The sequence below is a fragment of the Lygodium microphyllum genome, chromosome 1 (genome assembly GCF_053477565.2).
Source record: "Lygodium microphyllum isolate KBCC chromosome 1, Lygodium_microphyllum_v1.1.10, whole genome shotgun sequence".
Classification (NCBI taxonomy): Eukaryota; Viridiplantae; Streptophyta; class Polypodiopsida; order Schizaeales; family Lygodiaceae; genus Lygodium; species Lygodium microphyllum.
The window spans coordinates 3,734,680-3,762,053 of NC_141135.1; the positions used below are offsets into that span (position 1 = coordinate 3,734,680).

A 27,374-nucleotide genomic window follows, 5' to 3' on the forward strand; every position below is an offset into this window, starting at 1 on the left:
AATGATATTAGACCGAATCCTCATGATGCTAGATTGTCTTTCTCCTTATTGCAAGTTGTGGATATCCTTATGTTTACCCTCAAATCTAAACTCTCAACATGGGACATGATTTATAGCTTGCCTTCTTTAGCCTTGACATGAATGCACCATGCATATGCGAACTTTGGGGAAGGAGACAATACTATTGTAATGAGATAGGGGGACTTCTTTGACTTGCAAAAATGTTCTATTTTGATATATATCAACTCTTTGAGCTTAAGAAGCAATACAATTATTGAGATACATATAGTGAAACATATCATTTGGTCTTTAATGGTTTGGAGCACATATGCCTCTACATTGCTGAGCTACGTTGCAATGAATTCTCATACACTTTTTCAAATGTAATGATGAGATCACAACTCTATTTATGAAAAATATGTATCTCACTTATGAATATTGTTCAAGCCTTCAATGTGATGGAACTAGGAGTGGAGATTACAATTCATTAGTGCAATATCCAAAGGTGAAGAGATGATTCAAATTGCTATCAAATTGTGCACTTGAGTGCATGTTTGGTTGAAGGGTGGTTACAGTGTTGAAATGTTTGGTTGGAGAGAGTGGTCTCAACTCTCTTTCTCCCTTCCTCCTAAACATTAGTAGGCAAGATTGTATGGAAGGAGCACATGTGGGACCTCTCTCTCTCTCTCTCTCTCTCTCTGCCCGCCATGTGAGGGAGAGAGGGAAAGAGGAAAGAGAAGAAATGAAACGTATATATATATGTGTGGACTTGTATGAGAGAGAGAGAGTAAAGAGAGAAAAGAAAAGAAAAACTAGGAGAGGGAGAGAGAAGGAAAAGAGGAGAGAGAAATTAAAAACCTAAGAGAGAGAAAAAAAAGGAGGGGGAAAAAGAGGAAAGAGAAAAGAAAAGAAAAAGGGAGAGGAATAAAAAAGGAAGAATGAAAAATGCCCCTTAGCGTTCTCTATCATTGTGAAACAATGCCGAGGTGTAAAATGTGTGCCGCCGGTCTTGTGAAGAATGCTGACATGACGCCCGTATCCCTCAAAAAGGTCGGAGTAAAACGTGTGTGGTTGGTTGTGTTAAGGAAATGGCCCTTATACCTGTTTTATTTCTCAAACTAGGCGTAAAATGTGTGTTGCGAGCGGGAAATGAGCTATCTTGTCGCAGCCAGTAAAACTTTTTACCAGGCGAAGATTACGGGCATGATCATGGCGACTGCGGGAGGGCAAAAAGGTGGTCTAAAGGGGGGATCTTACAAAAACAAAATGAGCCATCGTGTTGACATGATTTGGAGGCAAGGAAAGAAGACATCGATGGCTGCATGAGGAAGCCGAAGAGAAAGAGGGAGGAGCTGGCAGAGGAAGAGGACGACGAAGGAGCAGCAGGATGGACAATAGCAGCAGCAGCAGCAGCAGCATTCTCAGTAACAAGCTTGCTTCCTGGCATCAGCACCTGGTCTGCCATCGCTTGGCCGCCATTATCATCTTATTCGCTTCTGTCTGCGTCTTCTACACCTTCTTTCTCCCGCTCTTCCCTTTCTCTTCCTCTCTGCCTAAATTCAACTCTTCCTTCTCTCAGAATTTGTCCCATTATGCCCCATCGCTTGCTCCTGTTCCCTCCCCGTCTTCTAATTCTCCAAGTGCTGTCTTCTTTCGGAATGCTCCTTGGAAAGCCGCTGTCGGTCGCTGGCTATCAGATTGCTACGATGATTCACCGTCCATTCCAATAGTTGAGGTCAGTTCAGTCACTCTTGCTAATGATCACATACATTTTCTTCCATAATTGAAGCTATGAGGTAATTTAAGGATCACTGGAATTTTACTTCAACTCTCGTTCTATTGTTTTTGTCATGCAGACAATTCACAACACACCATGCCTAGATAATTGCAATAAGCATGGCATCTGCAACCGGGCAGAAGGGCAGTGCCAATGTTTTCATGGATACAGCGGTAAGCACGAAATCTATGTCCTTTTTTTCGGTTACATCACACATGTTTACAGAGGTCGTTTGAATAGCATTCTGCTTACGATTTACGATTTTATATTGGTCACTTCCAGGACCTGGCTGCCAGGACGTGCTGAATCTCGAGTGTAATCTGAAGGGTTCACCAGAGATGCCTTTTGGTCCTTGGGTGGTGTCTATCTGTTCTGCTCACTGTGACAAGAGAAGGGCCATGTGCTTTTGTGGAGAGGGCTCAAAGTATCCTGCTCGGCCAGTGGCTGAGGCTTGTGGCTTTGTTCTCAAGTAAGCATACTTTATGCTGCTGAATAGTCTATTTACCGAAGAGAGCCATGGGACTACTCATCTTTGTGTGCAAGGTTACATCTCTTGGTGCAATTCTAGGATATGTTTTAAGCATCGTAGTGGAGTATGTTGCTTTTGAGTCACACACGTATTGTCGTATGTTACATTAAGATGCTGATGAGAGAGAGAGAGAGAGAGAGAGAGAGAGAGAGAGAGAGAGAGAGAGAGAGAGAGAGAGAGAGAGAGAGAGAGAGAGAGAGAGAGAGAGAGAGAGAATATAACATACATGATAAGTTTACGTATTGGAAGTCTCTAGGATGGCCTTTGCATGTGCGATTGAAAGTAGCATGATCAGCATGATTTCATGCTTTTTGCCATTGCTTACGTGGATGCAAAAGCCACTGCGTGAGCTGCTGCAGCCTAGCTGCTTCATGCTTTGGAAAACGAATGGGCGAAGTGTGGGTATCTTGACAACATGTGACTATGCCAAAACAATTGGGTGGTGCTGTGTTGTTGGATATTAATATCCCCGTGACGTCTTTGACGTTTGGTCTTTTACAAGCTTTCTATGTTCAGCATCACCCTTGGATTGATATTGGCAGGTTTTTTATGGAGGATGTTGTCATTTTCCATGGGCGTACTACTCTCTAGGCCTCGTGGTGGAATATCTTGAATTCCACCCAACCATTTAAAAGTTCTAAGTCTTTTCTTCTCACCAATTTAATTGCATCATGCTAGAAGTCTCTTCGCCTTATAACATGGTGCCATCTAGATTTCAGAAACGAAGCGAATTCTTTGCAAGCAGATGTTTTGACTACATCTAGGTTGCTTGATTGGCCTTGCTTTTAGTAAACTATATCAATAGTCTCATCCAAGATCTTCTCTCAAAAGAAATCGTATTGTATCTCAATGTGCTTCAACCTAGTATGAAACATAGGGTTCCGTGCCAAAGCAATCTCTCATTGTTTCAATGAAGGGTTCTGAGACTTGTTTGAGGGCAGCCAAGCTCTCCTAGTAACCTTCGAAGCCACACTGACCCACATGTGGCAGAAAACACCACTCTATACTCCACGTGTGTGGAAGAAAGAGCAATGGTGGGTTATTTCTTGCTGCTCCACGAGATAACATCGGCACTCGAAGTGAAGCAATATCTTGTCATTGACCTCCGTTGGTCAACAATTCGGTCCAATGTGAATATGTCCAACTTGTAAGAACCAAAGGCAAATCTCTAGTACTTGTTGGATTATGAATCCCAAGAGCGGGGATTTTCCTCAAGAACTGCAAAGTCCTCATAGTAGCCTTTCAATGTACCATCTTGGGTTCACTCATGAAGTCAGCCAACAAACCTATTGAAAAACACAAATCAACCTGAGTGTTAAGAAGCCAAATCAAGGACCCAATCAACTGCTTGTAGTAGGAACCATCCACTGCCGGTGAATTTGCATGGGCCGTAGCTTCCAGTTTGAATCCATAGGAGTAGAAATGGCCTTACATTCCTCCATTTCAAATGGGCCAAAAGCTCATGGAGCAGGCCTATATCTATCATCTCGAACACCTCATATAGAGCCTCCTTCGTCTACTTGAGCTTCTAGGCATGGTCACTTTTCAAAATAAGATCATCCACATAACGAATGAACAAGGTGTGTCCGCTAGCTGAGGTGTAGACATACAAGTGGGGATCGGATGAGGAATGCTGATACCCCAACTTCCCTTTCGTTCCAAGCACGTGGAGCCTATTTGAGGCCAAAAAGGGCCTTCTTCAACTTGTACACTTGCCCATCTAATGAGGAAGAGCTAGGAGGTTGCTCAACATAGATCTCCTCCTTCAAATCACCATTTAGGAGGTAAACTTCATGTCAAGCTGATAAAACTGGTCATCTCTTATGTGTTAGAGATTGGTCATCCCCTAGACTAGCATTTCTTAGGCTACTATGGGTGCAGTTAGTTCTCTCGAAGGGCCTTCTGCATTTTTCCTGTTAGTTTGTGGGCATTTCTAGTTGTCAGTATACGGGCACCTTTTTGGGCAGGCAACTATGCCATGTGGCAAGTAGGTTGGTTAGCGTTATTATTTTATTCATATATGATGCTATCGGTTGGTTATTGATCAGGTCGACTAGTTTTTTGATGGGCAACTTCATTATTTTATGGCTTTTATTCAGGCTATTTATGCCCCATTGGCAGCCTGCCCTCCTCACTTGCTTTTCAGGTGTTGAAGAGATTCGGCTCGAGGAGATATATCAACAGCCCTTGTACATCTGCCCTCTTCATTTCAGCATTCATTGATTGCAGATTTCTGCTTTCTTTTGTCTCTTTTCTCTTGCTTCCTCTCGTATTCATTGTCTTTCAGTCTTGTCCATATGCTTCCGCATTCGTTGCACTCTGAAATGGTATCAAAGCAGTGTAGAAGGGTTGATTGATCCATTGTGGGTAGACTTGATCGGGAGAATTCTTTGTGATAAAAGTTTGAGTTTTCAGCCTTCAGAGGCTGTAGTGTACAAGGGGCAAGGAGCCCCTAGAGCTTGTTTTGATGGACTTATGGGGACCCATGAGGATGGAGTCCCAAGGGGAGTTTGTATTTTATGCTAACTGTTGAGATTCTAGCAAGATGATATGGGTGTAGAAGTTAGAAGCATTCTCACATTTTAAGGATTGGTTGATCTTTAAAGAAAACAAGTTTGGTAGAAAACTCAAGACCTTGGGTTTTGACAAGGGAGGGGAGTTTGTCTCCCATGAGCTAACTCGTTTTTGTACAGATTGTGGCATTCACCAGGAGTTTGCCAATACGAATATCCCTTAGGAGAATGGCTTATTGGAGTGAAACGATTGCAGTGTGATCGAGATGGTACAGACTATGATGGAGCATCGATAGACGCCTCAGTGTCTTTGGGCCGAAGCAGTGGCTACTGTTGTCCACATTCTTAATCAATCCCCTACTTTTGGCCATGGTTGGTATGACTCCTTTTGAGGCTTATTTTGGATAGAAGCTGGATGTCTCTCATTTCAAGGTGTTCTACTGTGATGCCTATGTTTACATCTCGAAGAAGAAGAGAGTCAAGTATGAGACGGCTTCAAGAGACAGGTGTTTGTGAGATATAGTTGACAGTCCCAAGGATACAAGCTTTATGATCCCTTTTCACAGGAGATGTACACGAGTCGAGATGTTTGATTTGTGGAGTTTCCAGCTGAAGAGGGGGGTGTTGAGCATCTTGTTCTTGGTGATCTAGGTGATATTTGGGCATCTACTCTAGTGTCTTCGAAGCATTTGCCTATTGAGGCTCCACCTCATTGGGCTTAAGACATGCTGTAATTTGGGGATTGAGGGAGTCCTTGAGAGTGATAGCTACAAGATGATCCGCGGCGATCTTGGAGGAACCCGTGCATATAGCACCAACCTTGTTTGTACTAACTATTGTTTGATGAGCCGTGCCATACACGATAGGGAGTCCACATCTGTGAAGGAGGTGTTACTGTCACAACATTGGAAGAAGGCTATGGAGCAGGAGTTGGATGCTATTGAGTGGAATGGCACTTGGGATCTTGTGCCTAGGCTCGTTCATAGGAAGGTAATTGGTGTAAAATGGGTCTTCAAGATCAAATATCACAATGATGGTACTTTGGATAAGCACAAGGTAGGGCTCGTTGTGCAAAGATCTTCCAATAGTGGCCAGAGGTGGATTTCCATGACACCTTTGCACCTGCAGCTTGGATGGCTACCATTAGTGGTGTTCTTGCCTTGGCTAGGCATAGGAGATGGTCGGTTTATCAGCTTGATGTGAAGTCTACCTTCCTCAATGGTGATTTGGAGGAGGAGATCTATGTTGAGCAGCCCCTTGGCTTTCCCTCATCAGATGGATAGGTGTACAAGTTCAAGAAGGCCCTTTATGGCCTCAAATAGGCTCCATGTGCTTGGAACGAGAAGATAAACTCTTTCCTCCAGGGGAAGTTGGGGTATTGACGTTCCTCTTTTGAAATAGCCTTACATACCTCCATTTCAAACATGGCCAAAAGCTCCTACACATACAACTGCTGGGAGATGAAAATCCCCCTCGTAGTCTCAGTAAATCTCATGGTCTAAAAGAAATGGAGAAGGCCCATATTCATCATCTCGAACACCTCGTGTAGTGTTACCTTAGTCTCCTTGATCTTCTAGGCATGGTCAAAAGCTCTTGCACATACAACTGCTAGGAGATGAAAATCCCCCTCGGAATCTGGTAAAATCTCATGGTATAAAGGAAATGGAAAAGGCCCATATCCGTCATCTTGAACACCTCGTGTAGTGTTACCTTAGTCTCCTTGACCTTCTAGGCATGGTCACTATCAAAATAAGATCATCCACATAAAGCATGAACGATGCGTGCCCTCTAATTGAGGTGTGGACATACAACTAGGATACTCAGTGCAGTCCTTTTGTAAATGACCTTTCTTGCCACACTAGTAACACTGGGCCTTCGACTTCTTTGTCTTCAAACCCCTCTCTAAAGCTGCAAAAGCATCACTGGAAACTCCATATAGCGTATAATCAGTGAAGGTGCACAAAGGATTCATCTGTAGGGGATTTAGAAAAGAAGTAGAGAAAAGAAAGGATTTGGAGAGGGAACACAGCCAAACCATGAGCACATACTGCAAAAAATAAGAGTCCATATACAATATAACCCAAAAAACTGATCAAAAGAAGCCAAAATCTGCATCACAAAGTCAAAAAATCAGTTAAAATCTGCCAGAAACAGCAAAAACGGCCTGTTTTGCCAGTCGCCCAGCCCCAAATAGTGCTGAAAACAACAAAACGCAGGCTGGACACTGCATAAACAGGTGTAGGGAATTCTCGCCAGCAGCGTGACGATGAAAATGCAGGCAGTAGGAAGTGTTGGACAGCAGACGATGGCAAATCTGTAGAAAACGCAGGCCAAACAGGTCGCCTGTATGGAGCAGCAACCGCCTGATCAGCAAGAGGGAAAACAGTCCTGAAATCAGCAATAAAACACAGCAGAAACACAAAACCTGAAAAACTGATACCATGTCAGAAGTGGTGCAGCAATGGAAGCATAAACAACATGCTGAAATAAACTGCTGAACACAAGACAAAAGAAAAGAAAGAGATAACACAATACAGAGGAGAACTCAGATGTATACTCTGGAAATGGAATCCATATACCAAGACATGAGACAATACAGATACAATGTGAGTCACCAGCTGTGGAGACACTGGCACCTGCTCCCTCTCTCCAAGGATTGTCTAGTGATGAATGAATAAATGGAGGAGGGAGCCAGACAATATATAGGCCAAATAAATGGCTAAAATATGACTGGTCGGCCAGCATTAAATGTTGGCCGATTGGCTGCAAATAATGCCGAAACCTCAATAAATAATGACAAATAAAATGCTTAAATAATCTATGTGCCCATCCTGCTGAACCACAAGTCCAGACTCAACCATGAACTGACTAATCTGCTAACACCCTCTCTCAGATCACGGGTGATCTGATACAATACAACATACAATGATAATATTGCATCATAGGACATACAACAATGTCCACTAGAGTAGAACCATGGATACCCAAGTAGTGGAGCCACCACCAAGGTGCCTCAGAGAGAACCTGATGTCGATGTCGATCGTACCAGCTCCTGAAGATAGAGAAGATCGTAGCAGCTCTCAGTGTTTGTCAACAATGCCCTTGATGTAGCATATGTGACCATCTTGTCACCAATGCCACAGGGCAAAAATGACCATGGATTCCCCGTCTTTGGCCAGATCGCCAAAGTGTCCCCTCATGTGAGCTCCAAACAAAAGCCACCCGCCCTCTGTCAAGTAACTAGCCTATCATGAACCTGGATGACAATCCTAGCTCTAGGATTTGTACCTGCCAGACTTCGGTCGATGCGTCAGGGATGTTCCTCTCTGGATCCTGTGCATTTGTATAAACATATAGATGAGGCACGGCTGCCCCATCTCACCATTCTCTCACACTCCCTCTTTGGGACTGGAGAGTCGTGAGGGATGTCCGCATCACCACCACTAGAAACTAGCTGAGAAAGGGGCTACTAAGCCCTTCCCACGATCCGAAGAAGAGGATCCCTGCCGCACCTTGGACTTCGCCTTGGCCGGAGGATCGGAATCGGAATCTGAGGCAGATAAGGACTCATTGGAGGAGTCCGCATCCCGCTTCATCGTCTGCTCCTTTTTTTTCCTAGAAGCCGCTAACTCAGTGCAGTCCTTTTGTAAATAACCTTTCTTGCCACACTGGTAATACTGGCCCTTCGACTTCTTTGTCTTCAAACCCCTCTCTGAAGCTGCAAAAGCATCACTGGAATCTCCATATAGCGTATAATCAGTGAAGGGGCACAAAGGATTCATTTGTAGGGGATTTAGAAAAGAAGTAGAGAAAAGAAAGTATTTGGAGAGGGAACACACAGCCAAACTACGAGCACAGACTGCAAAAAACAAGAGTTCACATACAGTATAACCCAAAAAACTGATCAAAAGAAGCCAAAATCTGCTGCACAAAGCCAAAAAATCAGTTCCAATCTGCCAAAAACAGCAAAAACGGCCTGTTTTGCCAGTCGCCCAGCCCCAAATAGTGCTGAAAACAACAAAACGCAGGCTGCACACTGCATAAACAGGTGTAGGGAACTGTCGCCAACAGCCTGACGATGAAAACACCGGCAGCAGGAGGTGTTGGACAGCAGACGATGGCAAATCTGCAAAAAACGCAAGTGAAACAGGTCGCCTGTATGGAGTAGCAACCGCTTGATCAGCAAGAGGGAAAACAGTCCTGAAATCAGCAATAAAACACAGCAGAAACACAAAACCTGAAATCTGATACCATGTCAGAAGTGGTGCAGCAATGGAAGCATAAACAACATGCTGAAATAAACTGCTGAACACAAGACAAAAGAAAAGAAAGAGACAACACAATACAGATGAGAACTCAGATGTATACATGGGAAATGGAATCCATATACCAAGACATGAGAGAATACAGATACAATGTGAGTCACCAGCTGTGGAGACACTGGCACCTGCTTCCTCTCTCCAAGGATTGTCTAGTGATGAATGAATAAATGGAGGAGGGAGCCAGACAATATATAGATCAAATAAATGCCTAAAATATGATTGGTCGGCCATCATTAAATGCTGGCCAATTGGCTGCAAATAATGCCCAAGCCTCAATAAATAATGACAAATAAAATGCCTAAATAATCTATGTGCCCATCTTGCTGAACCACAAGTCCAGACTCAACCATGAACTGACTAATCTGCTAACACCCTCTCTCAGATCACGGGTGATCTGATACAATACAACATACAATGATAATGTTGCATCATAGTGTTAGCGATATGAGGCCCTGGTCTGGCCGTACAGGCAGACTGGTCGGACTGACCAGTCGGACTGCCACGTGGCAGTCCGACCTATACTGCTCAATCGGCTGCATTTAATGCAGCCGACCTGCCTATTCTGGGCGCATTCTGGCTGGCTATTTATAGCCGATGTTCTGCACAGTTTTACACACTTTTGTTTGCAGATTTCAGGCTGAAGATCATGCAGACTGCAGCGGACTTCGAGATGAACAGCAGGTTGCATCGTCGAGGTGGAGACCCGCAGTCCCGCGCACTGCGTCCGTGTACATATCTGCATATCTTTGTATACAGCACACTTTATACAGCAGATCTTCATCTTCCTCTGTCTCTCTCTCTCTCTTCTCTCTGCGTTCACTCTCTCAGTCTTGGTCCCACGCTTCCGCATCGCTGCACTTTGACAATTACCGCTTTTGGCGGGTGATGATGTTGGCCATTCTAGAGTCTTATGATCTGGAGGAGCTTGTGTTGGAGGAGATCAACCGGCCCTCGGTGCTAGATGAGTCCAAACTCTCTTCCAGTGCTTGTGCGGAGTTGACCAAGGCTCAGTCTCATTGGGACAAATTGAAAGCCAAGATTCGTTCTTTTTTTTTCTGTCTTGCACTACAGCCATGATCGCTCACATCGAGCACTTGACGGTGGCTCGAGAGATATGATCAGATGTACAATCGGATGACCCTAATGAAGAGGATTTCTTTGGAGGTGCAGATGCGGACCTTGTCTGTGAATAAGTCTTCTTCACTTCGGAAACACATCAACAAGCTTTGGCAGCTTCAGATGCAAGTTCAAAATGCAAAGAAGCCTATTTTCTCCGAAGACATGGCGATCACTTTATTGTCCTGGTTGCCGCCACGATACGGTACCTTTTACTCCGCTCTTATTGCATCAGGGTAGGAGTCGACTCTTCAGTGGGAAGAGTTGGTTCCTATGGTCTTGGACCAGAAGGAACAGAATGCTTCCAAATCGGAGGCATTGGTTGATCAAGCCTCTCAGAAGAAGGGGAAGGACCAAAAGAAGAAGGACAACAAAACCAAGAAGGACAAGGAGAAGGAATCGACCTGCCATATTTGTGGTAAGACCGGTCATTGGAAGAAGGATTGCCCCGACAAAGATAAGAAGGATACCAAGAAGAAGGATACGAAGGATTCTGGAGCGGTGGCTATACCCTCATCAACTGCTTTTCTACATTTAGCGGTCATTGAGGACCCTATATTGACGACTTCTGATGCTGCGATGATAGCTCCCCAGGCTTGAGAGTGGATTGTGGACAGTGGTGCTTCACGGCACATGACTCCTCCTTCCATTGGTGTTGCCCTTTTGCGACCGTCGTGTGGGCAGATTCTCATTGGAGACAGCTCTTCTGTGTCTATTGCTACACGGGGTGAGCTGCAGTTGATTCTAGATGGACGTGGTAGTACCCACACTTTCGAGGTGTTGCATGTGCCAAGCTTGGGGTATCACTTACTTTCTGTTCATAAGATTTGTGCTCTTGGCCTCTTGGTGGAGTTTGACAGTGATACTGTTCGAGTCCTTGATCGTGGATCGAGGCAGATTCTCTTTGCAGGGTATGAAGAGAATGGCATCTACAAATTGAAGTCTTCTACAGCTCTTACCTCTCTTCTTCTTACCTCTCAGACTTAGTCCGAGCTATGGCATGCTCCGCTTGGCCACTTGAACTATGAGTACCTTCGGAAGGTATCGTGAGGATCGTTTGTCCGAGGTTTGCCCGATATAGTGGTGAGCCATTAGCCATGCGTCTCCTGCATTCGTGGGAAATTGCATCGGGATGCGATTCCCAACAAAGCTTCGAGGCGGTCTACTGCACCCATGGAGCTTGTATCTACAGATCTTTGTGGCCCGATGAGGACCGAGTCCCTAAAGGGGAGCTTGTACTTCATGTTGATCGTAGATGATTACAGCAGGATGACTTGGGTCTATTTCTTGACTTGAAGTCGGAGGCTTTCTCCCACTTCAAGGATTGGCTTCTCTTTGAGGAGAACCGATCTGGCCGGCGCGATTGGAGACCTTGCGTTCAGACAAGGGCGGTGAATTTATGTCTAATGCGTTTGCTCGTTTTTGTGCAGATAGGGGCATTCACCAAGAGTTTGCTAACACCAACACACCTCAAGAGAATGGCATTTTGGAGCGAAATAACAGAAGTGTGATCGAGATGGCGGGCACCATGATGGAGCATTGACAGACACCTCAGTTTCTGTGGATCGAGGCCATGGCTACTGCAGTTCACATCCTCAATTGATCACCCACTTCGGCCGTTGACAGGATGACACCTTTTGAGGCTTACTTTGGGACTAAGCCCGATGTCTCTTATTTCCGGATCTTTGGGTGTGACACCTATGTGCACATCTTGAAGACGCAATGTGACAAGTTCGAGGCGGCTTCCCGACGACAGGTTTTTGTTGGCTACAGCTCCCAGTCCCAAGGCTATCGTTTGTTTGATCCCGTCAAGCGGGATGTCTACACGAGCCAGGATGTACGGTTCATGGAAGTTCCAGCCACAGCAAGGGGTGAGGAGCACCCCGTCCTTGGAGATCCAAGGGAGAGTTGGGCTCCCGAGACAGTTCCTTTGGAGCCAGAGTCTCTTGATGGAGTTTTTTCTTAAGATTCAGAGTCTTCCCTTCCACCGTCCGCCCTTGAGGAGCTACCGCCGGTGGATGTTCCCAAGTCTTTAGCAGATGGAGAGCGACGGGTCCTCCTCCTCGTTGGGCCCGTGACACACTCCAAGATTCAAGGATCGAGGGGGCCCCTGAGGAGTGAGAATCGTAGGATGGACCGTGGAGGTCATGGAGGAATTAGACACATTCTACGGAGCTTGTTTGCTCTAACTATTGTTTGATGACTCGTGTTATGCAAGATCGTGGGCCTACTTTAGTGAAGGAGGCTTTGCAGTGTGATCATTGGTGGAAGGCTATGGAAGCCGAGTTGGAGGCTATTGAGAGGGATGGCACTTGGTCTCTTGTGCCTCGTCCCTCTCACAAGAAGGTGATTGGCGTCAAGTGGGTCTTCAAGACCAAGTATCTTAGCGATGGTTCTTTGGACAAGCACAAGGCTCGCCTTATTGCTAAAGGTTTTGCTCAGTGCCTGGGCATTGATTTCCATGATACTTTTGCCCCCACTGCTCTTATGGCGACTATTCGAGCTGTTCTTGCTTTGGCTGGTTATAGGCGATAGCCTGTCTATCAATTGGATGTGAAGTTAGCTTTTCTCAATGGTGATTTGCAGGAGGAGATCTATGTTGAGCAGCCTCCTGGCTTTGGGTCCTCGGATGGGAAAGTCTACAGGTTGAAGAAGGCCTTGTATGGCCTCAAGCAGGCTCCACGTCCATGGAACGAGAAGATTAACTTGTTTCTTCAGTCGAAGTTGGGATATTGGTGCTCCAAGGCCAATCCGCAGCTTTATGTGCACACTTTCGAGGTTGGTTGTGTGTTGTTTGTGTTGTATGTTGATGATTTGATTTTGACAGGGGATCATGCACAGAAGGTCCGAGAGACCAAGACAGCTTTACCTCAGACTTTCAAGATGACGGATTTGGGGCTTCTTCATTTCTTCTTGGGTCACGAGATTTATTAGTCTCAGAGGGGATTTTCATCTCTCAGTAGAGATACATACAGGAGCACTTGGTGACTTTTGAGATGGAGACTTGTCGGACCATTTCTACTCCTATGGATCTGAATTGGAAGGCCACATCACACTCAGATTCTCCCTTGACGGATGCTTCATGCTACCGTCAGTTGATTGGATCCTTGATTTGGCTTCTCAACACTCGTGTTGATCTTTGTTTTGTTGTGGGTCTTTTGGCGGGGTTCATGAGTGAACCCAAACAGGTGCATTGGTAGGCTGCCCTGTGGATTCTTCGGTATTTGAGGGGGACCTCTGACTTAGGGATTTCTTATCCAGTAGGCACAGATGCTTGAGATCTTGTTCTTGCAGGTTGGAGTGACTCGGATTGGGCTAGCGATGTGGACCACCGGCAGTCTACTACAGACTATTGTTTTATCTTAAGTACAGGTGTTATCTCTTGGAGTAGTAAGAAGCAGCCCACGGTAGCCCTTTCTTCTATTGAGGCGGAGTATCGGGGTGCGTCTTCCACCACATGTGAGGTTGTGTGACTTCGGAGATTGTTGGAGGAGCTTGGCTACCCCCAGACTCGTCCTACTCTTCTGCGGTGCGACAATGAGAGTTGCATTGCCTTGGTACGGAATCCTATATTCCGTGCCCGGATGAAGCACATTGAGATCCAGTATCACTTCATTCGAGGGAAGCTTTTGGATGGGACCATTGATGTGGTGTACTACAAGACAGAGGATAATCTTGCGTATTTGTTTACGAAGGCGCTTCCCTAGGCTTTACTTCGTCAGCATTTCAGATCCCTTAGTGTGATGCCTCGTCCAGGCTCTGAGAGGGGGTGTTAGAGGTAGAGTCATCCCTTGGACAGGCTGGTTTAGGGTTTCTCTCTGGACAGCAGTACGGAAGAGTGCAGAGGACACGTCAACAGCATACGGACAGAGCAGGATGCCACGTCAACAGTACGGCAGGATGCCACATGGCGCTGGTTCAGTTGGACAGCAGGTTTGTCCAGTTGAACAGCAGTTTACTGCACAGTCGGACAATTTTTTTGCTTATTTTATTCAGCCGACTTGCTGCTGGTGATTGTTCTTTTTCTGGCTATAAATAGCCAGCCCCTGGTGCACACTTTGATTTATATTCAGATTCTGGTCTTGAGATCTGTTGGATGAGATAGACTGTGCTTGGGACGGAGATTGAGGTCATCAAGTCGGAGACACATGCGGATATTTTCTCTGCCCCCGTGTATATTTCTGCACTCTTATACAGCATACTACACTGCAGATTTTCTGCGTTTACGGTCTCCTTTTCTCTCTCTCTCTCTCTCTGCGTTCACTCTCTCTCAGTCTTTGTCCTACACTTCCGCATCGCTGCACTCTGACATCAGCTTGTTGCAGTTTTTCTCTGTCCTTAGGTACATGCATTTTTAGCCTTTCCCTCTCCTCAATGCTTGTTTGTATCAAATCTAGCCTCTCTGGTTGCGTTTGTTGCTGTTCAACACACGGAGGTTGCCTTGCTATGTTTCGGGATCTGTTCGGAGTATGACACTCTCTAGCTCATAGCCTTGATCCTAGAGATACAAGAGTTCGAGGTTTAGTATTCATTCATTGCATAGTGTGTTTGCTACATGAGCATTGCATATTTAGTTGTCATTCACTTCATTATTCATCGTATTCATTGTCTTTGAGTTACCCTAATCTTAATTGTGTTTTGTGTTTATCAGTTTGTGCTTTGTTGTACGATTGGTTTTGTGTTTTCTGCGTTTAGGGCATTTCTTCATATGGTATCAGAGCCAAATTTTTTTTTGAGATACCTAGGACTTTAATTGGAAAGCTTATTCGCAGAAGCAATAACAATAGAAGGGTTAGATGACTTTGAACACTTCCACATTGCTTCAGTCTCCACAAGCAAACATGTCTAGAAACAATCAGTCGTGGGCCTCCCAGCTTGCCTTTGACAAATTTGGCATGGTTGGAGAGACTTTAGACTACCATGGAGTCCATTGACCATATGAGATTTCAGCTATGGAGTATGATCTCATTCTTATGCATAGGGCTCAACAACAAATTGAAGGTAAGAGTGAGTTTTCTCCTTTAGTTTCGTTGCATAAAACTAATGATCATGTAGGAAAGATGGAATCTTCACCATGGATTGGCCATCCACAAGTGGAAACTAGCACAGATTATACACCACTTTCATCGGTCATCTTTACTCCAGTGTCAGGTATGAACATATCTATTCATGCTGATTCCTCTTTTTCTGAAGGGTCAAGAGATCCTCTTAATGAAGGGACTATCCACAATAATTTCTTGTTTATGAGTAATGAAGAAGACACATATTTCTTTTTGAACTCAATAGAAGGTATTCAATTGAACGTAGAAGCTGTAAGTATCCCTTCACCTCCTTTTCCTTAAAGTGATTTTGTTTCTCATGGTCAAATTGGAATAGGTGCATCTACATCCACATCACAATCATCTTTTCAATTTAATTCATTTAATGGATATAAGGGACCCACATCATTTTCCACTTCCATACCGATCACAAATCCTTTTGGGCTTCCACCCATGCTACCCTCACATTCCGTTGCACCTTCCTTTTAGCCTCCATTAAGTGCATTACAAGTTCCATCACAAAGCACCTTGGGGGGTTCTAGACACTTGGGCATAGCCTTTAGAACACCTCCTTCCCCCTATCCGTGCACCGTCCTCGTGATGGAGGCTCAGCCTTTGCCCCATATACTTTTTGGGTATCCCTTTGGAAGTGCATCCCAAATATATCCGAGTGTCCCCACTTTGACCTTGTCTCTAAGCATTGGGTCCATCTCATTGATCGCTATGTGGCGCGGGATCGGACTCGTTGCATGAACTTACATCATGAGCTTCAATAATTCACCATCACCGTTAAGGATGACTTGAAAGTCAAGCTGGCTGAGTATTGGCATTTACTTGCTAAGCTCTCAACCTTTAGGGTCCCTAAATCCCTTGATGATGAGGTTACATTGCTCCTTAATAACCAGCTGCAGAAATATTTCCATCTTGTGTAGTAGGTGATCTCACAACCTCAGATGCCTATGTTTTATGAATTTGAGTGTGAGTTGTGAAGAAAATACCCTAATACAGAAACACAAATAACACTGTACGACAAAGCATAGACCAATAGAACACAGTTAGGGTTAGGGTAACTTGGAGACAATGAATCGAGAGAATGAATGAAATGATATGACTACTCAATATACAATGCTTATGCAACAAACACACAATGTAGTGAATGAACATTGAACCTCGAACTTCTATATCTCAAGGATCAGGGCAGGGATAATGAGTCGAGAGTGTGTCATACTTTGGACGGATCTTGAATCGCAACAAGGTAGCCTTTGGATGTTGAACACTAGCAAACGTAGCAAGGAAGGCTAGATTTGATGCAGATGGCAATGCAGGTCCTGGGAGAGAGAAAAACAAAAAACGTAGGTGAGGAGAGAAAAAGACTTAAAGCGTGGGTGAGGAGAGAAAAAGACTTAAAGCGTGGGTGAGGAGAGAGAAAATAGCAAACTCAGGTTGCAGGAGAGAGAAAACAACAGTGATAGATTGAGAAGATGATGGTGATAGTTGGAGGAGAGAGAAAATCTGCAAGGCGGCAGTTGCGGCTTTTAAATGCAGCAGTATGCTGACGTGGCAGGTTGTACGACAATTGGATGATGGACAACAGTAGTTGCGTAGTTGGAAACGATAGCAAACTAAAAATAATGGAGGGCTGGAAACAGGTGCCAGATGTGTGGAGACTGCAATGGACAACTTGGATTGCGATGTTCTCCATGAACGGGATGTGGGCAACAAGTTGAAAATACTTAAAACCCACTTAAATGAGATTAGGGCTGATTGGAAAGTAGCATATCTATTTATAGAAAGTTTGGGCCCTCCCAAGTGGGTTTGTGCTTATGGGATACAAACACTCTCTAGGAATACATTTTTAAAAAAATAAACAACGTTTCTTCGTTAATTAAGCGCGTTTTGGAACTGTTTAAGTGAAGCTAATGCATTTTTAGCTCAACAATTCCTCTTAGGCCCAACAACGGCGCCATGAGAAGTAGGTGAGCCAAGCTCGTTTTTCTTTATCTTTTATCCCAAGGCATCCCACCCCAAAGCAGCTAGAGTATCGAACAAAGGGTGCATGTTGGTTGCCCAGTGTCCTACTAAGACTACAGAGGCGATGGTTATCTTATCAAGGGAGTTCACGTGATCACCCCAGAGAGGCTAGGGTATCAGACAAAGGGTGCACGTTGGATGCCCAGTGGTCTATCAAGTCCTGCAAAGGCGGATGGAATCAGTTATGGAATTTTTTTTTTTGAGGGCTTCGTAGTTTTGATGGATTTAACATTAAGTGAGGGTTTCAAATCAAGGTTCGTCTTATTGAGTATCTGTGCCCGAATCCTTCAAACATAAACTAAAACCATAAGTAAGGCCATAAGAATAAATACATTGTAAATAATGCAACACACGAAGACATGCAATCCAATGTGACATCTTAGGTGCTGTGAAATACTAACTGAGAATGTTGACTAAGTAAGCTAAGTCTAGCCTAATATGAATTAACCAAAGAAGTTTCCCTACAACAGACCTATAGGTATGCACATCGAAGGGCTGACCTAGGGTATTCTTCGACAAGTGGATAGTAGGATTGAGAGACGTGAGCATTGGCCATGTCTGATTCATAGCAAATTGTTCCATGAGCTGAAGTACGTATTTCTGCTGTGACACAAAAATACAACCCCCAGATCGAACTACCTCTATCCCCAAGAAGTAAGATAACAAACCGACGTCTGTCATCTCAAATGTAGCTCTAAGCTTTGCCTTGATTTTCACTATGGTAGCATAATCTGAGCCTATGATGAGTGAGTCATCAACATACAGTAGGATGTAGCTGACCCTCTCTGCAGTAGATCAAACATATCAGTTCGGGCTATAAGGGGTAGAATGGTATCCATGAGTTTGTAAGGACTTGTTTGTCCTATGGAACCAAGATCATGGTGCTTGCTTCAGCCCATAAAAAGCTTTCTACAAGCGGAATACCTTATCCCTCGGGTTCGCAGAAGGAAATCCTGGTGGCTGCTCTACATAGACTTCCTTCTTCAAATAACCATTCAGGAAAGCACTCTTGACATTCATTTGGTGTATCGGCCAACTGTAGTGAGCGGCTAGCACGAGTAATAACCGAAAAGATAGCAACTGTGCAGTAGGTACGAAGGTCTCTTCATAATCAATACCATGCTTTTGTTGAAACCCTTGTATGACAAGGCGAGCCTTGTACTTGTCTTAAGTCCCATCAACCGTTAGCTTGGTCCTAAAAATCCACTTCGTCCCGATGACTTTCTTGTGGCTTGGACGATCCACCAATGTCAAAGGCTCATTTCGGTCAATACTCTCTAGCTCCTTCTCCATGGCCTCTCGCCATTGAGGGTGTTGAAGAGCCTCGTGCCATGTATGTGGCTTAGAATACGCTATGTAATCAGCTGTAAACAATGATGCAAATGATGCTCGAGGAGCAAGCCGGGCAGATCTTCTAGGTCCCTCTGGAGTGGAATCCAGTGGTAAGATCTCCGAATCTTGCATGGTGTGTTGGTATCGAGGTAATGGATCTCGTGGAGGGGGCTTGGGAGCTGAAGAATCCGTAGGTAGGTCAGAAGCGGGTAGTAGACTAGGCTTAGCAGGCACGATCTCCAATGATGTGGAAGGAGGAATCGGATCGGAATCCAGTGCAGAGGACTGTATGATATCCCTCTCGTCAAAGATGATGTCCCTCCTAACGATCATCTTGTTCGTCTGAGAATCGGAGAAATGGTAGGCTTTCGCTCAGAGGAATATCTGACAAAGATAAGGAGATCAACTTAGGGAGTGAGCTTTCTCATTTTATCATTAGACGTGTGTGTGTATGCATGATAACCGAAGACTCTGAAGTGGGATATGAGAGGCCAAGAGCCAAATAATGCCTTGTACGGGGTCTTCTGAGGAAGAGCCATAGTCGGCGGGCAGTGGTTGAGGATGTACACTGCAGTAGTGTTAGCAGCCTCAACCCAAAGGCGCTCAGGGAGCTAGGCTAGAAACAACATAGACCATGCCATTTTCATGATTGTCTGGTTCCTACGCTCTACAACTCCATTCTAAGAGGGGGAGATAGTAGAGTTGAGCTGGCGAGAGATGCCATGCTGCTGTAGAAACTCAGAAAACTCGTGGGAGATAAACTCACCACCACTATCACTCCTTATGCAACCAACACGACAACCCATTTGGTTATGAACTAGTAGTACCCAAGCAGAGAAATATGTAAAAGCATCGGACTTATGCTTGAAGAAGTACACTCATTGTTGGGAATAAAGGCCCTCATGCCTTTTAAATTTGCTGGGGTGTGAACACGCCCTTAGCACTTGTACTTTCATATATATATATATATATCTGTCTATCTAAAAACCTAAAGTGGTACACTCGTTATTGTACCCAAAAAGATCGTGTTCACTCTCTCTATGTCTCTTTGTTGTGTGTAAGCACTGTGTGTCTCGATTCTCGCGCTACCTCTGAGCTCGACAAATTGGTATCAAAGCCATCAAGTTCTATGCGCTTCTCGAGATCTGACGAGACCAACAGACAGCTGGAGTTCTTGACGATCTGTGTGTTGGGCTGAGGTACAAGACCACGTGTGCAGAGGGTGACCAGCGTGGTGACTTGGCAACGTGTGGCGTTAGGCAAGCGTAGATTGCCAATGTGTGTCCAAATAGTAGTTGTAGGCGAGCGAGTAGACAACGGCTGCAGTTGGACCAGCGGGCACGTTTTCTCTAGGCGACCAAGCGTTGATAGGACAGGCAATGGTCTACAACTAGGCGACGACCAGGCGGGTGGCATGTGTGCAAGTGGCGCAGGTGTAGCAGGAGTGTGCAATTTGGACACCTAGCACTTGGAAAAATTTGGGGGTTTTGTTGAAATTGCTCTAGTTTGGCAAAATTGGCCTGTTCTATGCATGCGAGACACAATGCAGATGTGTGGTTGATGCTTTGAGCATAAAAAATTTTGGGGCTTTTGACCGTCCGTGTCAATTTTTATGCCTGTGGGTACATGTACAACAGAAATTGCAGCTAAAATTTGGGATTTCTCATGTAATGTGATGTATCTGCCCTTGGAACAGCTATAATCAGTTGTGGAATGCTGTAGCACATGGTTTGGTGCTTCTGAAAGTTTACTTACAGATCTGAAATTTCTGCTTCTACGTGGTCATTTATTGCTGGTTGGTACTTATTTGTACCTTGGTCACTTGTGTGACAGTTTGGGCTTGCATTTGCTGAATTTTTTGGTCACATTTGGGCTGAAAATCATGGCTGCTAGCAGTCACAGCAGTAATCTCATGCACATAAAGAAGCTTGAAGGAGCACATAACTTTACAAAAACAATGCTGCAATATCCTATTGCAGAAGACGCAGGCAAAGCCGATTAAGACCAAAGGGGCAAAGCCCGCAGACATTGAATAGGAAGATTAGGATGAGTTAAATGAGCTTGCACGCTCAACCATCGAGCTATCGATTTCTGATGCCTTGCTGTTTAACATTGAAGGTTTGGATTTTGCATATGCTATTTGGACTCCACTGGAAGAACTGTATGCACAGAAGAGTGTTGCAAGCAAAGTGTATTGGCTGAAAAAGCTTATGGGTTTGCATATGAAAGAGGGTACAACAATGTCTACTCACTTGAGTGAGTTTAACTCCATTTTCAGCTAACTGGTTGCCTTGAAGTTAAAGATTGATAAAGAATTTAAGGCTACATTCTTGCTTTGCACTCTCCCAGAGAGTGGGGATACATTCAGGATTGCTTTTCACACATTCGTACACATGCTTTACTTGCAGATACGGATGATGACATGCACACTTGGATTCTAGATTCAGCTGCTTCCTTTCATGTCTCCCCTCATTGTGAGTGGTTTTCTGCCTATACAGGGGGTCGACATGGTGTTGTCCATCTTGGGGACAACTATGCATGTGACATTGCAGATATTGACAGTGTGCAGTTGCAGTTTCAGCATGGTCCTGTCTTCTCACTTTAGCATGTACAACATATACCTCAGCTCAAGAAGAGCTAGATTAGCACAAGGCAGCTAGATGACAATGGATTTTATACCACCTTTGGTGATGGGAAATGGAAGATCTATAAAAAATCTCGAGTGATTGTCAGAGCTTGTAAAAGTAATACCTTGTATCCTCTCCATGTATCTAGTGTGCGTGACCATGTTGTTGCCGTGACCGAGTAGCCAAGTGTTTCTTTGTGGCATGGCCGATTGGAACACATGAGTCAAACTGGCATGATAGTGCTTTCTCGTTTGGGTTTCTTGCCTTGTCTTCGTTATGCTGATTTTGAGCATTGTGATCATTGTGTTTATGGTGAACATGCACAGACGTCCCATAAGAAGTCTCTTTTGCTGAAATCTTCTCCTCTAAAGTTAGTACATTCTGATGTATGTCAGATGCCACGGTTATCTTTAGGGGGAAAGAAATACTTTGTTACCTTTGTCGATGATGCCACACGGAAGGTATGGGTTTACCCTATTCGTAGCAAGGACGAAGCGCTTGACAAGTTTTAAAAATTCTTGACATTGGTTGAGAATCAGATTGATAAGACACCTAAGTGTCTTCGCTCTGACAACGGTGGGGAATATGTGTCCAAGGCCTTTCAGGCATTTTGTGACAATAAATGGATAAAAGAGGGAGCTCAGTGCCTCTCATAATCCACACCAAAATGGAGTTGTAGAGCGTATGAATTGGACCATACAGCATAAAATCCATACTATGATGTCTCATGTTGAATTACCCCCTGGATTTTGGGCATAGGTTGCTATGACAGTTGTACACTTGATTAATTGGTCACCAAATAGGTCTTTGGGAGGGGAGGGGAGTTCCCCAAGAAGCGTGGTTGGGCAAGCCACCTTCATATGCTCACCTGAAAGTGTTTGGCTGCGTGGCTTTTATGCACATTCATAAAGAAAAATGCAGCAAACTTGAGCCAAAGTCTTGTAAATGCATTTTCCTAGGATATGGTGACGAGGGTGAAATGGGGTATAGATTATGGGATCCCGAGAAAAGGAAAGTAGTACGCAGCAATGATGTTAGCTCGAGAAGATTGAGGAGGTTCGTAGGGTTGTATTCCGGGAAGAAATACCTTTTGGACAGCAAAATGTGCACGCTGTACAACAGCAAATACCTGTTGTAAATGAACCTGCAAATGCAGAAAATAATGTTGAAAATGATCAATCAGCCATTGCCCATAATGATGAGCCACCGGATGTGCAGGAATAGCTAGGATAGTAAGTTGTTAATGCTGATTTGCAGGCTGAAATGCCAGGACAGCAAGCTGAAAATGCTCAACAGCCAGGAAACAACGATCATTGGGTTAGGAGACCATCTAGGGCTACTAGACAACCTGATAGATTCATTCTTGGTGCAAACAATGTGCTTGATTATGTCATGTTGACAGACTGTGGTGAACCGTCTTGCTTCAAGGAAGCAATAGACAAACATGATAGCAAGAAATGGTATAAAGCCATGTTGTCAGAGATGGAATCTCTTGAAAAAAATGGCACTTGGGACTCGGTGCAGTTGCCTAAAGAGCAGAAAATCCTTCCATGTAAATGGGTTTACAAGATGAAAGTCACTTTTGGTTCTTCACCAAAGTACAAAGCTAGATTGGTTGTGAAGGGGTATAAGCAGGAACATGGAGTTGACTTTGATGAGATCTTCTCTCCTATAATCAAGATGACTACATTGAGAACCATTTTGGGTTTGGTTGCAGCTGAAGATATGGAGCTCATACAGATGGATGTAACGACTGCATTTTTACATGGTGATCTACATGAAGACATATATATGCAGCAGCCTAAAGGATTTGTTGAAAAAGGGAAAGAAAAGATGGCATGTAAACTCAAAAGGAGTTTGTATGGGCTGAAACAAGCACCAAGAGAATGGTATTATAAGTTTGATACATTCATGCAGTCTCAAGGTTTCCATAGATGTCAAGTGGATCACTGCTTGTACACAAAAAAGACAGCGGATTGACATGCTTATTGCTGGCAGGGATACTCATGCTTTGAACTCACTGAAGCAAAGTCTTCATGGCAGCTTTGACATGAAGGATCTTGGTGATACAAATCACATTCTTGGCATGCGAATACTCAGAGATAGGTCGAAAAGATTGCTCTATCTATCTCATCAGGAGTATATCTCCAAGGTTTTGCAGCGTTTCAATATGGAGGGAGGGAAAACAATTGGGGTTTCATTGCCTCCATATGTGAAACTCAGTGCAGAAGAGGACAACCCTATATCTGATGAAGAGATGGTTGAAATGGCTAATATACCATATGCTTCAGCTTTTGGCAGTTTGATGTATGCTATGGTTGCTACACATCCTGACATTGCCTTTGCAGCGGAAGTGGTTAGCAAATACATGACAAACCTTGGTAAAAAGCATTGGGAAGCAGTGAAAGGTATTATGAGATACCTCAAAGGCACAAAAGAGTTGTGCATCTGCTTTGGAAAGCAGAAGGCATTTGCTGTTGGCTTTACAGATGTGGACTATGTTGGTCATGCTGATTGCAGAAAGTCTACTTCTGGGTATGTGTTTACGTTCACAGGAGAAGCAGTCTCTTGGATCTCCAGGCTACAAAAGCGTGTTGCATTGTCTACTACAGAGGCAGAGTATGTAGCTGCCACTGAGGCATACAAGGAGGCTTTATGGCTTTCACGTCTGGTGGGAGAGATTGACATTACAGAGTTACATGTTCTTCATTGTGATAGTCAAAGTGCTATCATGTTGGTACGGAATCTCGTCTTTCATGCAAAGACGAAGCATATACAGGTGAAGTACCACTTCATTAGAGATATACTTGATAGCAAGAGCTTTGAGCTTATCAAAGTGCATACAGATGATAATCTTGCAAACCTTCTCATGAAGGGTCTTCCAGCAGAGCGGTTTGCTCATTGCCGACAGATGATGGGAGTTGGATAGATATATGTATTTCAGCTTTGTACATATCTAAACTTAGCTGATTCTTTTTTTCTCTTAAGGCACATTGCCTTTAGGTGGAAGGTTGTTGGGAATAAAGGCCCTTCTGACCTTTAAATTTTCTCGAGTGTGACACACCCTTAGCACTTGTACTTTCATATATATATCTATCTAAAAACCTAAAGTGTTACACTCGTTATTGTACCCAAAAAGATTGTGCTCACTCTCTCTTTGTCTCTTTGCTCTATGTAAGAACTGTGTGTCTCGAACCTCGCACTACCTTTGAGCTCAACACCCACATGTATCTCGAATGATCATCCACTATAAAAAAGAAGTATAGTGCGCCATTCAAGGCAGCAGTGAATATTGGTCCACAAAAATCAACGCGAATCAAGCTAAGAGGTGTCTTAGCTCTGTTCAGGCTGCTGAGGGAATGGGGTACGGTGTTGCTCGCTAAGCTAACATGCTTTATAGACATCTTGAGCGAGCTTCAAGTGAGGAAGGTAATCATCTCACGGCGAGACAACTCATAAAGAGAGTCATAGCTAAGATGCCCTAGGCGGAAATGCCAAAGACACTCATTGTTCGTATACTCTGAAAATGTGGGTAATGCTTGGAAGCTATGGGATACAGAGCCCTCGGTTGTCGGTTGGTAAGAAAATGGGTCATATGGTATAGGCCATTAGACTATGCCTCACTGTGAGGAATCAGTAAACCAGTTTGAGAGTTAAGGACCTCAACTGTGGTCATTGTAATGAAAACTACTCACCCCAATCGACAAAGTTATTGAACAGATAACAAGTTCACCCCAAGCTGAGGGACATGGTGTACATTGTTGAGCAAAGCCAGATCCAAACCCTTGTGAGTGGCAAAACTGATGTAGCCTTGAGCTTGGATCTTGACTGAGGAGTTGTTTTCTACGCGGACCCATCCGATTGTAGGGGCTTAGGTATGGAAGATGTGCTCTATAGGGGTCATGCAATATGTAGCTCCAGTGTCCAGAATCCAAATTGGCGCTGATGTGCTTGGTTGTGACGAGTGGTCCTCTGCCGTAACCTCGTCGGGAGGCAACTCCCAGATGTGGATGAGGCTGGTATGGGATGTCTCCATGGAGATGATGTGGGTCTTTGCAGACCAGTCAGACAAGCCCTTTGGAGTTGAGAATGTTGCTAATTGAGATGGCTGACTGGTGGCAGTGTGAGTTTGGCCTTTCCATTGCCCCTTGCCATCACCCTATCTTTCTTGAGGAGGGTTGCTTGACTAAGGGGCGGGGGTCTGTGACTTGGGTTTTGGTGTTGTGCCTCTTGCCTTTGATCTACACTCATCATCAAAATGGCCAGTCTTTTGACAATGTTGACAATACCTATTCTTCTTAGGTACATTCTGCAACCTGGGTTTGAGTCAAGATTGGGAGTCTCCTTGTGATTCCTCCGCTTGTTTTTGATTTTGATTTGAAGTTTGATTTTGTTTACTCTTTCCTTGCTGGCCCTTTTGAGAATGAGCAACAAGAGCCTGCCTTGAGGGATTATTTATACGAAACTGATCGAACAACCATGCATAACGCAATAGTTGATACTCAAATTGATAGAATGTGGGTAAATTGGGTAGAGAAATCACTTGCTGCACAAAATTGAAGTATTTATGCAGTAATTTGTTAAGAAATAATGTGACCAGATTATCAGAGGACTTAGGAGACTCTGTAGTGGAGAATTCGGCAAGGAGACATTGATACACAGCCAACTTGACTTTCAAGTTATCTTGGTCAGAGATTCTGAAGTTTTGAAGCTCATGGTCAAGATTTATTCAATGGATCCTATCCCGAGGCACATAGTGGTCAGTCAAGTGTGCCTATCGCTTTGATACTAAGTCAAAATGTTGAAGCTGAGAATGAAACTTAAGCAATAAACCCTGCATCAACTCGAAATAATGGAGGCATTCCCAGCCTTCCATGAGCGGATGACCTCGTATGCAATAAGTGTGGAATTGGGTTGGGGTTTCAACCCTTGCACAAGATTCCATAGGTTCTGTGAGTCAAGGACATGTCTCATCAAGTTCGACCAAGTTGTAAAGTTAGACACGTTAAAATGAGTATTGTCATCGAATGCATGCTTAACAGAAGATAAGGTAGAACCATGAGGTGTCAGAAATGTGGGGTAAGATGGATGTGGAGGATAAGACGGTAGTGGTGGTGGTGGGGGTGTTTGATAAGGAGGAGGGGGAAGAGGTGGGTAGACAGAAATAGGCTGTGAGTGTCCAATGAGTGCCGATTGATACGGAGGTACTAGAACATGAATGCTTCCATAAGGTGCTGGTAGAGGTGGAGGCATTGGGACATGTAAGCCATGTCCAAATGATGGTTGGGACATAGTATAATGACCAGATGGTCCACTAGGTAATGCCATGGAGGGAAATTGTGGCACCAAACAACTGGTCCACACTTGGGAAAGACTGAAGGAACTACCCAGGCTGCAATGATCCTGAAAGTGTGTTAGGAAAAGGTGGAATAGCATCCGACTGAGGAAAAGATGAGGTCCTAATAGTTGTGCCTTAGTTTGAAGAACCCCTCAGTGTGGTGAATGAAAATACATGTGAATCTACATGAGATGCAACATGCGGTGCACTTAATGGACGTTGAAAGGATGTGGTAGCGGAATAAGAGGGTGGGATGGAAAGGAGATTCAATGGATTTGTGATAGGTGTAGATGTGGAAAATAATACGGGTTTCTTTTGTCCATTTAATGCATTAAATTGAAACGATGATGATGAAAATGCACCTACTTTATTTTGACATTTGAAAACAAATTTGTTTGAAGGAAAAGAAGAGGAAGGAGTACTCACAATTTATTGTTTCAATTGCTTACCTAGTCTTGAGTTCATAAAGAAATATTTATCTTCCTCATTACTCATAAACCAAAAATTGTTTTGCATACATCCTTCATTATGAAAATCATTCATACCAATAGGAGAAGGGGAAGCATCATTAATAGAATCTGAAATGGTAGACATGATTGGCACTGGAGAGAATAAGTATGAAGGCAATGAAGTGTACTCTATGCCAGTTTTCACTTGTGGATGGCCAGTCCTAAGTGGAGATTCCATCCTTCCTGCATGGATAGTAGATTGCTGTACCGAATCTAAAGGGTGAAATTCAGACTTACCTTC

At 44.1% G+C, this 27,374-nt stretch overlaps 1 protein-coding gene across 1 annotated transcript in view; it reads left to right on the forward strand.

The window, feature by feature from the left end:
- The first annotated feature begins 1,142 nt into the window (after nucleotides 1-1,142).
- LOC148040783 (exostosin family protein) overlaps nucleotides 1,143-27,374 on the forward strand; it is a 230,017-nt gene continuing 203,785 nt past the window's right edge. Inside the window, exons 1-3 of the mRNA XM_087667045.1 lie at nucleotides 1,143-1,735; nucleotides 1,857-1,950; nucleotides 2,060-2,246. Coding sequence (XP_087523171.1) covers nucleotides 1,388-1,735; nucleotides 1,857-1,950; nucleotides 2,060-2,246 — 629 coding nt within the window. The 5' untranslated portion in view covers nucleotides 1,143-1,387. The remainder of the gene's footprint in view (nucleotides 1,736-1,856; nucleotides 1,951-2,059; nucleotides 2,247-27,374) is intronic.